This window comes from Cyprinodon tularosa, unplaced genomic scaffold (assembly GCF_016077235.1).
Source record: "Cyprinodon tularosa strain WSP-4 unplaced genomic scaffold, ASM1607723v1 ctg26, whole genome shotgun sequence".
Classification (NCBI taxonomy): domain Eukaryota; kingdom Metazoa; phylum Chordata; class Actinopteri; order Cyprinodontiformes; family Cyprinodontidae; genus Cyprinodon; species Cyprinodon tularosa.
In genome coordinates, this window is record NW_024038961.1 from 3,263,402 (window position 1) to 3,278,667 (window position 15,266).

Consider the following 15,266-nt stretch of genomic DNA (forward strand, 5'->3'; position numbering starts at 1 on the left):
CAAGATGTGGATGTAGTTTTCCAGCTGGCGTGTTGGTTGACTAAAAGAAAATTAGACATTGATACCAGATCAAAAAAAGACTGCCTCGGTGCGGACTTTTTAAAAGACAGTAAGAAACAGAAAAAAAAACTCACATTTAGAGTAGCAGAGTGAGACACACACAAAAAAAAAAACTAAAAACAAACTCCAACAATAGCACCATAAGCGTAAGGCTTTAACAGACCTTGGAGAGAGAAAAGCAAAGGAAATGAGTAATGGACGGTGGCTAAAATAACCCCGAGGTCATTCCATCTCCATGTAATGTGGTGAGATCATGAAAAATAAAAACGGAATGTTAAACGTACAGTGCTCTGTAAAAAATAACACGATTTCTGAATTTCTAATCTGAAAAAAACATACTGGAGAGCTAAAGAGATTATTTGATGGCTGTATTAAAAAAAAAAAATCTGCTAATCCTTGATGAAACAACAAGTCACTATTCAGCAGAATGAGCCAGAGTCTGTCTCTGAACTGATGCCAAGAGACGGTCAATATTCAAATGACATTTTTAAATTGGTACCATATTCAAATACTATGACACATTTGACATTTAAATACGATTCCCTACAACTTTAATAAATACCTCATGAATTTTTTGTTTATAAGCTTAATTTTATTAAAGCTGGAAATAAACACAGAACTTATTAAATTAATATACTGACCTCAGTTAGATAAAGCAATTTAATTTTAGTGTTTCTATGGAGACAGATCTAATCCTGCCTCTTTGACTTTGATGGATGTGTGACAGTTTAAATTCATGGTGTGCTTTAGCACAGAAACATGAAATAATTTATCAATGAACTGATTGTATTCACTTCTTAAAATAAAACCTGTATATTTAACTGAGATCTATATAATGAATAAAAGATGCATTTATTTCCCATTTTACTAAATTAATGAAATTTAAATAACTATATTAATACAACTGTATTTTAATATTTTTTAACATCTCATTAGTTATATATTTATTGTATGGCGGCATTCGTCACCATCCCTGCATACAGCCTGTGTTTCATTTGCTTCTAATATACCATTATGAGCATCAGAGCCCTAATGCATAAAAAATAAGTTTCATCAAGTCAAAACTAACTACCGTATTTTCACGACTATAAGGCGCACTTAAACGTCTTTTTTTCCCCTCAAAATGTGCGGTGCGCCCTTTGGTGCGGTGCGCCCTATGTGTGTTGTAACTGCGACTTTTGAGACCACCTCATTGAGGAGATGATGAAAGAGTGGCTGAATGTAAGGAGACCAGGTGTTTTTTTTCCACTCATCACCATCGCTGATGTGAAAAACATGGTGAAACAAATTAAGCTGTGCTCCCTGTTATTCAACCGCTGGACATCGGTGTGAACCGGACCCAGCAGGTGCAGCAGAAGCAGCGAGTTTACATGCAAAGTCAATGGTTGACGCGCGTATAGGTGCAGCAAAAGGTCCCGCAGCGCGTTTTGAGCAGCAGGCGCTGCGCGGGAGCGTTTAAGCATCTGCCAACGCGCTGCTGCTGCTCGAGATGGAAAAATTGTAGTTTTGCTGCTGGACGCGCCGCATCAACCAATCAGAGAAGCTGATCTGGAAACTGACAGCGAGACAGACACATCGCTCTGATGACATATGATATTAAGGCAAATGAAAAAGGCTGGATGGATGAGGAGATGATGAAAGCGTGGCTGAGGGAGCTGTATGTGAGGAGACCAGGTGGTTTTTTCCATGCATCACCATCGCTGTTAATCTGTGACTGCGTGCCCATCTCACAGCCGATGTGAAAAAAAGGTGAATCAAATGAACGCTGTGCTCGCTGTTATTCCGGGAGGTCTGACAAAGGAACTTCAACCGCTCGACATCGGTGTGAACCGGCCGTTCAAAGTAAGGCTGCGAGCGGCGTGGGAGCGATGGATGACAGACGGAGACCACAGTTTCAGGAAAAGTGGAATGCAGCGCCGGGCAAATTACGCCACCGTTTGCCGATGGATTGTAGATGCTTGGACTAACGTGTCTGCTGGCTCTGTTGTTCGAGCTTTCGCAAAAGCCGGCATTATTTCTGAGGAGCCGCCCGGCACGGAAAGTGACTCTGAAAGCGAAGAAGGGGAAATTGGCATGTCTGATTTAGCGCAGCTGTTTAATTCAGAAACAGAGGATGATGACTTTGATGGGTTTGATTAATACTTTGTAATAAATACATGAATAAAGCACAATCATACTCAGTTTTGCTCCCGCTCTATTTTTCTACCTGAAAACTTAATTCAGCAGCAGCCTCTGGGCCGAGTCTCCTCTGGTTTCACCGCGGAGGCTGGCAGGTGTTTTTCATCTAAATAATCTAAATCTTGCAGCTATATTTGCTGTGATCAGTGGGAATAAAGTAGTTTTAATATGTTTTTAAGTGAGAAAGTCCACCTGAAAACTTCCTAATTGCAGTCAGTTCATCCAGATTATCATCCTGCCTATACTATTTCTGTCGGAGGCGCTCAGACCCCCACATACCAGCGGTGCGCCGACAGTAGAAATCCCTTCAACAGCAGCCTCTGGGCCGGGTAGCCTCCGGTTTCACCGCGGTGGCTGGCAGGTGTTTTTCATCTAAATAATTTAAACTGCAGGCACCAGGATACCGGTAATAAAAGTAAACATATTCCGTCGGCAGGTTTCAGGATTTTAAGTTAATTTAGGAGTGACCACAGCTCTGTCATCTGCGATGTGTCTGTCTCACGGCCAGCTCGCAGGTTTGATTAATACTTTGTAATAAATACATGAATAAAGCACAATCATACTCAGTTTTGCCCCCGCTGTATTTTTAAATACGCAGTAGAGGTATTTAAAGGTAGTAGAGGACATGTACCTGTATATAAAAAACGCGCCCTATAGTCCGGTGCGCCTTATGTGTGTGTTAAATACAGAAATGGGACACATAACTGAGACTGCGCCTTTTAGTACGGTGCGCCTTATGGTCGTGAAAATACGGTAAAAGCTTAGATGGACCATTAAACTGAAATAAGAGAATCTCTTCTATTTAACTCTAGTCTCAAGTTCAATATTTAAACACAATATATTCAATATATGAATGAGATAGAGAGCCTAACATCAAAAGGTAAAAAGTTTTAATTGTTGCTTTGCTACTTTACTTGCCCCAACAATGACCTCTAACCTATTTTAATTAGATAAAAATATCAACAGAGAGAGCAGCTCACACATGCACACACACTCCCTGTCTGAGACTTCAGCAGAGGGAGAGATGGAGTGATGTAATCTGTCCTTTAACTCGGCGTGGAAGTTATGCTACCACAACAGCTGGTTGCCTTAGCAACAAGGACAATACCCTCAAACAGAGATCATGGCGGGGGAGGGCATTGCTGGACACATCACTCAGTGGAGTAAAAATGAAAATGTACACAAGTTTTTCCTTCAACTCATCACACTGAGAGATGACAGGAATGCTGGCGAATCACAGCCCGTCTCATCTGTCAGGGCCGCACAGATGAAAGCATAATTAAATCAGGGAGCAGCCAAACAAGAGGCCTGCACGTTTTCGCCTCAGTTTCAACTAGAGACATGAGGGAGTAACCTGGCCGGATGGCACACAGCACTTTGTCAGAATGCATGCACACACACACACATAGGCTGTAAATTCAGCAGTGCTGTGCAATAAGTCAGCTCTGTAAATCAATACAATCACTTGGTCTGAATGATCTCATCTTCCTCCTTGTGTGCATATGTGGGTGGATGCAGGGGAGATGAAGAGGGAGCGATGTAGAGGGAAAGATGAAGTCAGATTGAGGAGGGGATATTCCACACCCAACTTAAAAGAAAAAAAAAACAGATGATTTTTAGCATCAATCTGAAAAACAATGTTTCAAAATAAACGCAGCTTAGCTCAGCAACGTCCTTGACGATGACAGGATAGAAACTCTGTCTGGTAGTCAGCTGTACAGTGTGCTGATGAGTCCGGTAATCCTGGAGTGGCACTGCAGGGTTCAGCATGTTTACTGGTGACAACATTCATTTTGGCTTTGCAATGACAGTGCAAACACACACACAAAACAGCACACGTTTCTCTATCCTTGTGGGGACCTTCAATTGACTTTCATTCATTTCTAATTCATTTCTACAGCCTAACCGTGACACTTAACAAAATCCTAACCACTGTGGGTTCATACCTAACCCTAATCCTAAACTAAACTCAATTCACACCTTGATCCTAAACCTAACACCTAAGCCTAAAAAAGCATTTGGTCCACACTAGAGCACTCTGTCTCCACAATGTGCTAAGATTTATGGAAAAATGGTTCCCACCATGTAATAAACACACACAAACATACTGTATGTTCTGGCAATGACAGAAAACACAATATACCAACCAATGGGTGTGAAATCTGATATAGGAGTTAACCTCTAAGGTCATTAACAGAAGGTGTGGTTATGGGGGGGTAATAGGATGACCTACAGCAGGGCCTAAGTATAGAGAAGTATAAAGGATGTGGAATAGAAGGGGGGGAGGCAGCACATTTTGATTTAGGCAGTACTGCTGGAGCGTCTTAGAGGGAAGCGAGAGAAGAAACGAGAAAAACATGCAGACAGTTTCGAAAAGGACAGTTACTATTTACAAACTGCAACACATTTTCAGCAACCAGTAAAGAAAGTGAAGCCCAAGTTTGCTTTCTTTGTTCAGTAAAGACCAACATCCCTTTAAAAGGAAAAACAAAAAGGCTAATTTATGCTTCACTGACTCTTTATGCTAGCAGATAAAGAAGTTGAGCCTCAGGAAGAGAAAAGAAAGAGGTCATTATAGTCACTTTCACAAAAAACAAAATGAGAAGTTTGTATTGGCTTTAAAAGATAAAAGGGTTCCAACTGGTTTGTTGGTACATGTGCAACAAAGCTGCCGCAAAACTTGTTTTTACTTGTTTTGGGATCTTAGACATGGAACAAAAATTTGAAAAGTGATCCATCTTTAACCAAGATAGCAAGATATCAAAACTAAAAAAAAAAAAAGTTAAATGATAAAGTGAGCCTATACCAAAAACGAACCAAAGGGAAACTCTCACCTGTACCAAGGTATCCTCTGAAGCGCTCTCCCAGGCGATCCACAAACGCACCGCAGATGTCTATCCCTAACAAAGCCACCTACAAAGCACAGAGAAAAGAAAACAATCGTTATACCTGCTCATTTTTGCTGGAACACATTTCCCTCTCCATTTCTACCAAATAAAAACAAACTATAGGTACACAAGTTGAAGCATCTTATAGTACAACTTCACATCTTAATGTGTTTGTTTTGTTTTTTAACACAATAAAGAGATTTAAAGAGCAGATTTAGGGTGCACAGTAAAAAATTTGCATACACAGAATATTAAAACTAGGCCTGCAGGATTTTGCCAAAACACTTTAAAAAAAAATTGTGATTGTATTGCAAATGCAGCCATTTAAAGGGGTCATAGAATGCAAAACTAAGGCCCCGTCCACACGAAGACGAACCCTGGCCTAAACGCACAAATTTTTCACCAAACCAGCCTCTCATCCACACGAAGCCGGCGTTTCGGGGGTCTGTAAACGATAATTTTTTTATTCACCCTTCAGAGTGGGAAGATTCTGAAACGCCGTTTTCGCGTTTCCATCTTTACACCCTAACCGCATTTTTTTTTTTTACACGCATGCGTCATAGCGTCGCCTCTAAACACGCAAGCGCGACACATCACAACAACAATGGCGCCGTTGCTGCTAATGCTACTCACCCTGCTGTCGGGCTGGTCGGGCTTACAACAGAATCTTCTTCTTCTGGAATATCTCCAGGAAGAACAGAGCAATATCGACCACATAGTTCAGCACCTGAATTTGACTTAACCACGAAAATAGACCCGCAGGGCAACCATGTATAAATATTAGTGCGCATGCCCTACATTTCGTCGCTTATTTTTGCTTTGGCACCACAGCGCCACTTACAGGCCTGGCATACATTTTGCAGCGTTTTCATGCATTCGTGTGGACGCTCACATTTATTTTACGTCTCCGTCTTTACGGCAAACGTTTTGGAAAATATCAGCGTTTCGTGTTCGTTTTGACTTCGTGTGGACGGGGCCTAAGCTTACATTTGTCATAGGTGAATAACGGCAGTTCAGTGGGTGAAATGGACGTACAGAGAATCAACACCTCATTTCTCTATATTTTCCCTATATTTTTTTTATACATAACTACGAAAGTATGTTTTTCTTTTCTAATCTTCCATAATTTTAGTATTTTTAGATTTAAAACAAAATATATACCTGCAAAAATGAATACAGTTTTAACTATTAAATCTCTACTGAATCCCACCATTTTATTTGTTTTACTACCTGCTTATATTGTGTTTTTATATTCCTCGTTTAATTGATTTAAAGCATGAATTTTCTTTGTACTGAATTGTGCTCTTCAAATAAACTTGCTTAAATAAAAGTAAAACATACGTATAGTTTCCAAGATAATAAAAATAAAAACAAGATCTTAACGCCGTTTAATGGCCATCTCAAAACATTTTATTCAGGTGCAAGTTGAATAAAACTATTCCTTCAAAAAAAAAAAAAAAACCTGTAAACCTGCTTAAATCAGTTTTTTATATACACTCTTCGTCTGTTTTTAGTTATTAAGAGCCACGCTAGAAGGTGCAAAAAACCACTTGACGCTCCAGAGAAGCAGGTTGCAGAACCGTACAAATGTTAACTTAATTGACACAGTGAAAAAACTAAAAAACTTGCCTATTTTCCATCATATAGAGCTTGTATACAGAAAACTGGCATGGATTCATAACCTTGGATGATCTCTACTTATGAGTCACTCTGTGATCACCTGCCAGGCTGTTGACTGGAAAATGATCACCATTTACAAACTACACCCATTCCAGCAGAACGGTGACAGAATTTGTGTAACAGATTAACTCATTAGAACATTTGTAGCATCACAACAAACAACAATCAACACACTAAAAGCAAAACAAACAACAACTAATCGTACAATTAAGCATGTCTGTTAACGCATTTTATATTCTTATAAATACAAGTATATTTTAGAATACAGTCTCCCTCTGTCAGCCTCAAGCATTGCATTGAATGGCAGCGAACCAAATCAAATCACACCATTTAGAACTATTACCCCATTTAAAATACCCTCTGAAAACTGATCCGAGCTGAGCTCGGTTCCTTACAACCGTTTACACATCATGCTAGCACGGTCCCTTGCTTCCTAGTGATGATCTTTGGTACTACTGTTATATAGCGGTGAACAAGAAAAACAACATGGTGGCTCCCGTAACATTCAGAAAGTTATGTTTTGTTATCTTCGTGATATTTAATTGTTTGCAGAGAGTCAGGCGAAGAAGGCAGCCTTTGTTACTTTACTTGTGAGAGTCGGGTTTGGGAAGTGGACACAACAAACGATAGTCTAATCAGGGCTTACGGACAAAGGAAACAACAACAGACATCAAGCTTCATCACACTGTTAAACAGAATCATCACTGGAAATCGTGCGGCAAGGTAGAGAGGCACTGTAAGGAGATAAAGCGGTCTGCTCATGCGCCGAGCCCTACTGATGAACTAGAACCAGTTAGGCGTGGTTCACTTGTGTCTGGCACGGTCCTGTTTAATTCCGCATGCCATTTACACTCAACATTTATCTCGGGTACCATGCTTGGACTGCTCTCGGCACGGTTTCAAGGGGGTAGTGTAAATGGGGCTAATATTGTGCAGAGGTTAATGCTACGTTCACACCAAACGCAGCAAGAGCAGCAAAAACGCATCTGCTGCTTCATTTTTGCTGCTTGTACAAATCAGTTCCAACGCAGCTTGCTGCTCCTGCGGCACGTCGGAAAAGTGGGTCTGACGCACGTTGGGCGGAGCTACCCTATCCTTTCTTTGCCTTGCAGCTATATTTGCTGAGATAAGTGGGAATAAAGTAGTTTTAATATGTTTTTAAGTGAGAAAATCCACCTGAAAACGTAATCAGTGCATTCAGTTCATCCAGATTACCATCTTGCCTTCCAATATTATTTCTGTCGGAGCCGCTCAGACCCCCAAATACCGGTGGTGCGCTGTCAGTAGGAATCCTATTCAACAGCAGCCTATGGCCCGGTAGCCTCCTCGCGGTTCGCCACGGCGGCTGGAAGGTGGTTTTCATGTACATAATCCAAACTGCAGGCACCAGGATAATAAAAGCGAACACACTTTGTCGGCAGGTTTCAGCATTTTAAGTTAATTTAGACGTTAATAAACTGTTTCAGAGGAGTGATCACAGCGCTCTGTATCATCAGCGATGTGTCTGTCTCAAAGCCAGCTCCCAGATCAGCGTCTCTGATTGGTTGATACAGCGCGTCAAGCAGCAAAAGTTCAATTTGCCCATCTCAAGCAGCAGCGCATTTGCGGCGCAGCGCGTCGCGCATGTCAGATGCTTCAACGCTCCCGACGTGCTGCGCCTGCTGCTCAAAACGCGACGAGCACCAACCATTGACTTTGCATGTAAACTCGCTGCTTCTGCTGCGTCTGGTGTGAACGCAGCATAAGTCACTAAACTCTCTCACACTTTCTAAAATTTTGCATGCTATGTTCCTTCATTTGGCCCATCATTCCAGTAGCACCCTTTTTTTGTGTCTCACCGTGGGAAGTATTGGATTATGTGGATCTGGATCTCCCACCCAGTTTCCCAAAAAATCACAGTCAGCAGAGAAAAAGCCTATAAGTGTAAACATGGTTACAGATGTTGGCATAACTCCATAACACCAACAGTATATATAAGAAAAAAACTCCTGCATGCAAATATGTTTAACAGATCTTTTTTCTTCTAAAATCTTTCTACATATGTGTCAGGATTTTTATTTTATGTTGTGTGAAATGGTCATCTTTCAATCTTAAACACAGAGAATACAAGAAGATTGTCTTTTAACAGATGCCAACTCCTTTCAAGTTAAGAATATAGTTAACTGACATGTCTTGTTGTGGTAGACCACATTAAAATGAACCCTGCTGAATGCTTGCAACATAAACATCAGCAAGTGATGATGGTGATACTGATATTTGGGTCTCTGAGTTCTTCCACTTTTCCTCTGATTAATATCATATCCCTGTGCTGCGCCATGCTACTGGAATGCTTTTGTTGGCACCGATCTGCTATGACTGCAACAGCCAGAAAGAAAATCCATTTAAAGATTATTTTCCAGACTCAATCCAGCAAAAAGATCTGAGCTGGGCTGCAGTTTTTCCCTATTTTAGTCAAAGGCAGGCTGAAGCCAGGTGACAGCGTTCAAGAAGGAGGAGAAGGTGGGAGAGGGAGGAAAAGACTGCAATGAAGGACAAATAAGATTTTAGAAAAAAATAAATCACCTGGAGAGGAAAAGCAAGCCTTGGGTCAGAGTGAAGAGGGCCTTATGCAGACATTATTCAAGGGGAAAATAAGGAAGATGGGGGGAGAAACAAGATTCACGATGGAAACATCCCTAGGGCTTCCTCTGCCCCTCCTCCACCCAACACCCCATCAAACACCCACAACCATCTGGTATCATCTTCACATGGAGAAACGGAGGAGAGGGAACCAAAGGGGCTATGCTAGTTATCACATTCACAACCTCAGATGTTATGACATCAGAATATCAAAGGAATGGGAGCCACAAATAAAGTGCTCCGATAAAGTATTCACACCTCTGGAACTTTCACCAGAACCACAAACAGGATTGGATATTCTTGGGATTTTATGCAACAGACCAAAAAAGTAGTTCATAACTTTAAGTGGTAAGTAAGACCATGAGTGATAGGAGCGGTAACATGGTTTTAAATACATTTGTTGTTGGTGTGTTTTCCACTATGTTACCCCAAAATAAAACCAAAACCAGCTCACATAACATCTGACAAAAGAAAAGCATGAATCATTCTGTTTTGACGAAGTGGCCTAGTTCGAAAGGGAACTACTAAAAGCAGCCTTTCAATGTAAATATAACTAACCCATCTCTCTCTCCCTAGACATGAATCAAGAAGAAAACAAAGGATTCATAATTCTGTCAAGCATTTCACAAATCTCGACTTTAAGGAATGGTGGGACAAAACACAGCTGTAAAAACAAACAAACTGTAAGAGGTTTTTATATCTGAACAAACAAGACCAGAATCAAAGTTTGTGTTGCAAAATGTACACTGCAAACACATCACTCCCTCAGTAAAACATGGTGGTGGCAGCATAATGACATGGGGTTGCAAACAGGAAAGCTGCTTAGAGCTGCTAGGAAGATGGATGGTACAGAACAATCCTGGAAGAAAAACATCTAGAAAATGAAATAAATAATATGAAGCTTATTGCTTTAAAAATAACTTTTTTTTAGATTAAACTGTGTGTGTTACATTTTTAGGGGGTTAAGTTGTTCATTGGTTTTTATATATATGGTGGCTCCACCAGCTTGATTCATTAAAAAAAAAATAGGATTTTATGCTCGTCTTTGTAAAAGGTTAGATTTTTTTTTATTTTGAATTGAAAAAATAGAAAAACTTAGATTTCCTTGGCTTTCAAAATTTATAAAATCTTTAATATGACTCCTGACATTTTTTTCTATTTAATGTTGCCGTGGTAAAAGTGTCTCTTTGAATTAAAAGGCTGCAGACCTCTGCTTTAACCTAAAAGACGGTGAAAAAGTTTGCAAGTTTTGATAAGAGAACTGAGAGGACAGGAAACTATTAGAAGACCTCTGAAAAGTGTATTGAATAATTCAACAGGCTTGTCAACACACCTTCCAGACGCTTAGCCGGGGTGCCCGAGGAATGTCAGACATCAAAACTCTATAAATAGTCTGCTTCATATGAATGGGTCTTTGTAAAGGCTCTGGTTGGTACACGTGGTGGCTTAACCAGTTAAATGACATGCCATGTAAAGGGATGTACTCTGGATTTTTAGAGAAGCATGAATTGAATTTTGGATGAAAAGCAGATGTGTAAATTATGAAAAAGTAAACAAATCAAATCAAACGACAAAATAACAATTTTTTTAAAATGAAGAAATATTCCCATTGTAATGGAAAACGCCATAGATCCACTCATATCAGCTTCCACTTACTCTCATTAAATAAGATTACAGCAAAACTCTCCCCATCGGAAAAAACCAGCAGATGATAAAGGCTTCCTCACAGTGACAGAAAACCAGGAACAATTTAGATCTCAGAAATTCAGTTTAGGTCCAACAGGCTTTATTTATAATCACCAATCAACTGTAGAGAAATCATATCTATAAAAAAGATTGGAGCCATTGTGTGAACCCACCAACCAGAGGCTAACAACCAATAGCAGCTATGCCACAACAGTTCCTGCAGCTGCTTCCCACAAAGCTGCATTGAATTCTCTTCGCTGGAAGGTTTTTTTCCCCATTAAGCACCTGCAGGAAGAGTTAATCTTGTAGAGCAGGAGGCCAAAGCCGACATTTTTTTCATTGCATGATAGGAAAACATTCATCTTTGTTGTTTTTTATTTGATATGAAAATGAAAATGTTTAGGATTTTTCTTACTATTAGAAAATACTTTTCAAAACCGGATCTACCGCCAATAAGTGCCAAGTGGAGTTCAGTCATTTTAAATTGAACTCCCCAAATGCAGCGTCATTCATTATTTATGCTTCCTGTTTTCATTTTCCAGATCTAGTCTCCATGATACTTTTATTCTGTTGTTGGGCTTTAAACATCAAACGCTTCAATTCCTTTAAGACACTTCAGAAGGTCTTCCCTTCCTACACTCTGAAGGACATTTGTGAATCATGAGTTTCACTTTTCACTTATCTTCTCAACTCTCTTATAAACACCCTCTTCATGTCAACCGTCCTCATCTCTCCTCTAATTCACTATCTGCTTGCTGACTCAGTGTCTTGCTGTTCGTTCCACAGCAAAGATAAAAGCCTAGTGTATGTCCACCTTTTTTGAAGGGCAACTCGCCCACACATCACAGATGCCAATATAGCCCAACCATTAGTGCAAGTCATTAATATAAAACAGAACAAAATAATACATCGGAGGCCATGACATCACACTGCATTACATCGGGAAGACGTTTTAAAGAGGATTTATCTGTGTTTTAGTTGTTGTTATAGATGAACTTGTTATGTATCCATTTCAGTTTCTGTTCTATTTTCTTTTTGCCATTTCCCTTTTTTTCCAGATTTCGCTTGCCCTTTTAAATCACTAAAGAACCATTAGAAATTATAATCTCATAGTTTAAATGTTATAAAGTACAAAATCATTGGATATTGATCTAAAAATTGGTATCTCTCAAACAGAGATGCAGAAAGATGCATCGTCCAATTTTCCGCAGTTAATACTTAGAACCTAACAATGAAGACGACATGCTCAGGTTAAGGACTGCTCTCACATAAAATGTATTTAGGAGTTTTCGCTCAACCACCCCCATGTTTACATCTTGCTGGGTATTACAAATCAGCAGAGATGATGTGAATTAGCTTCAGATTCCCACAAAAAATGTGGATAAAAACAATAAATGAAAAACGGGACTTAAATATCAAACTTTCAAGCCTTTTGGGATGGGTGGTTCTGCAGGTTTAAAAACACAGTTTCCCCCTCCCTCTACTGATGTTCTGACTAACTAGTAGATTTTTAGTCATATGCAGATTATGCTTGAACTGTATGTTTTCGATCCCTCCATCCACCCATCTTCTTTCACGGTGCTGGTGCCTATGTCCAGCTGTCCCCGGGCGAGAGGCGGGGAGTCAAACAACTATTCATGAACACACACTCACACCTAAGGAGAATTTAGAGAAGCCAATTAACAGTCATGTTTATGGAGTGTGGGAGGAATCTGGAGTACCCGGAGAGAACCCACGCATGCACAGGGAGAACATGTAAATTCCATGCAGAAAGGCCGGGAATTGAACCTGGAAGCAGTGCTACCCACTGCGCCACTGAGCAGCCCCTAATGTATGTTTTTTAAAGCTGAAATCTGAGACCTACTGTGTTTACAGATGGCTTCCTTCACTCCAAACAACACCCTGTTGTCAGTGGAGTCCAATCGGTGTGTGCATATAGATCTACAAAAACAACACTTCCCCAAACCACTTGGAACTTCGCCCTCACCAGCTTTGAATGGAAAAAAAGCTGTCTGGATGAGGGGGACTGTAATTTTTTCCTTTTTTTTCTGGGGGGTGGGGTTACCATGTCCTGAATAACAGAGAACCTTAACCAGCAACCCCTCTGCATATTTACATTATGCTGAGTAATACATTAGCTGGAGATGCAAGCTCAGTCTGGCTGCAGCTTTAGTGTTTTTATTATTTTGAACATGGATGAACATGCTTGTTTTGTATTTTGTTTTACTGTAATAAAAAAAAAAGTAGTAAAAAATAAAAATAAAAATCAATGAAAGAATAAAAACCAAAGCCCCTCCCCCATCTCATCTGCAATATCCCTGTAGTCCACAGCTCTGACAAAGGGTCCCTTTCGCAGACAAACATAGTCTCTACCAAAACGATAACAGAAAGCAAGAGAAACCACAGGAATGCTCAGAAAAATACCCAGTCAGCAGGAAATTTAAAAATGTCTGCTTCCAATGAAATATTTAAACCTATTAATAACACCATACACATGTTTTCTGCTTTCTGTCCGTTTCTGGGAGAAAAATACACAATGATGTGCCTATAAACTGCTTATGATTCCTATTGTTTTCACTTATAAAAGCTGCCAAATAAGCTGTTTGTTTTAGACGAGACGAAACTCGTCTTCTTAATCTCTGCTTTAGTTTCAGTGAAACCAGTCTTTGTATATCAAAGCTTTATACTAACGCCTTATTTTTAAACTCAAAAGTACGAAATAATTCATGAGGAAGCCAAGAAAACGCTCGCCTGGCACCACGAAACCCTCACACGATGACAGGGCATTATCGCTACCTTGAAATTGCTGGAGTTGATCCATCCCGTTAGCTCGTCTATGGTTTTATCAAGCCGGGGTTTATCCTGCTCCACGTCCGGAGAGCGATGTGGGTCGTTCAGGTAGTCGATGAGGTCCTGGCCAACCTGCAGTCTGCGTGTCACATCCTTCTGCAGTACCTGCTGGTAAAAATAGTCCATGTTGTCATGATCCTCCATTGGGCACCCAGTGCCGAGCGGCCAGCTAGTTCAGCTGGGCCAAAGATCGAAGACAACGGTCCTAGGGATGGGGTGTAGTGAAACTGAAAAGGGCTGAAGAAACTTGAAGTCCGGATGGTTTTAAAATCAGGTTTGATCATCAATATTTGATCGTTTAAGAAGAAGAAGAAAAAAAGATTATTTTGGCACACACATCTTCTCTAATAAACCAACAATTTCACTTGATACGTTTCGTTAAAGTTCCCGTTTGTTGTTTCAACGACCGATTTTCCTTTAAAAATACTAAACACTCAGCAAAACTTAATTTAATGTAAAACCGCAATGGTTACTCCGCATACAGGCATAACGACACGCCAAAAGTCTTATTTCACTATCTGTTATGCTAACAAAGTAGCATCTAGCTAGTTAGCACCCATACAAATAGCATTATTTATGCTAGCTCAGCCCGCTAACGGCCTATCGCTGGACGCTGCTACGCTGTTCTAGTTCATGGCCACTGCCACCAAAGTCTGTTAACCGGTGAATTAGTCTACATGGAAGACTCGGTAAACTTCTTCAACTTCAAAAACAGATCCCCTCCCACGTTAAAGGGTCCTATTTTAGTCCAGAAGTGCAGAAATTGTTGGTCGGAACCCGCTGAGGGGCACTTGGAGGCTGAATGATGCCGGGGACTGCAGTTTACTATGCGGCGAGACCACCAATCCTTGATCACCGCACAGCTGGCCAACACAATGCCTGATGTAAAGTCATTTCTAAATAAATAAATAAAAAAGTGGAATCTAAAAGATAACTTACATTTGCTTAAATGAGAAAAATGGATAGTAAAAGAACACATTTCGTTTAAAAAATATATTTTTGCATTTTTTTATTCGGATAATTTAACATCCCTTTTATGTAGGCGTGTCTTTTCTTAACAGCATGGCTCTTTGGTGACATCTAGAGGCGGAACTGTCTTAAACGAACATGGATGAATTTCAATGGAATCATACTTCAGTCCTGGCAAATTTCCAATATTTCCTAGTTCAAATTTCCACTGTTCTCTTTCCGTTTTAAACAATTTAAAATATAAAGAACTTTTCTATAAAATAATTACATAATGGAGACTTAATCACACTTGCAGAAGATTCTCAGGTGAAAAAAAATTATATAAATTTTTAGATT

The 15,266-nt window shown here is 40.0% G+C and overlaps 1 protein-coding gene across 49 annotated transcripts in view; it reads right to left on the bottom strand.

Annotated features, from left to right (window-relative positions):
* Nucleotides 1-14,791, bottom strand: part of clasp2 (cytoplasmic linker associated protein 2) — a 75,899-nt gene extending 61,108 nt beyond the window's left edge. For all 49 annotated transcript variants that reach the window (XM_038288821.1, XM_038288818.1, XM_038288816.1 and 46 more), the window contains exons 1-2: nt 13,908-14,791; nt 5,073-5,151 (exon numbers count right to left, since the gene is read on the bottom strand). In XM_038288821.1, the coding sequence (XP_038144749.1) occupies nt 5,073-5,151; nt 13,908-14,105 (277 nt within the window). In that variant the 5' untranslated portion in view covers nt 14,106-14,791. The remainder of the gene's footprint in view (nt 1-5,072; nt 5,152-13,907) is intronic.
* Between the last annotated feature and the right edge of the window lie 475 nt (nt 14,792-15,266).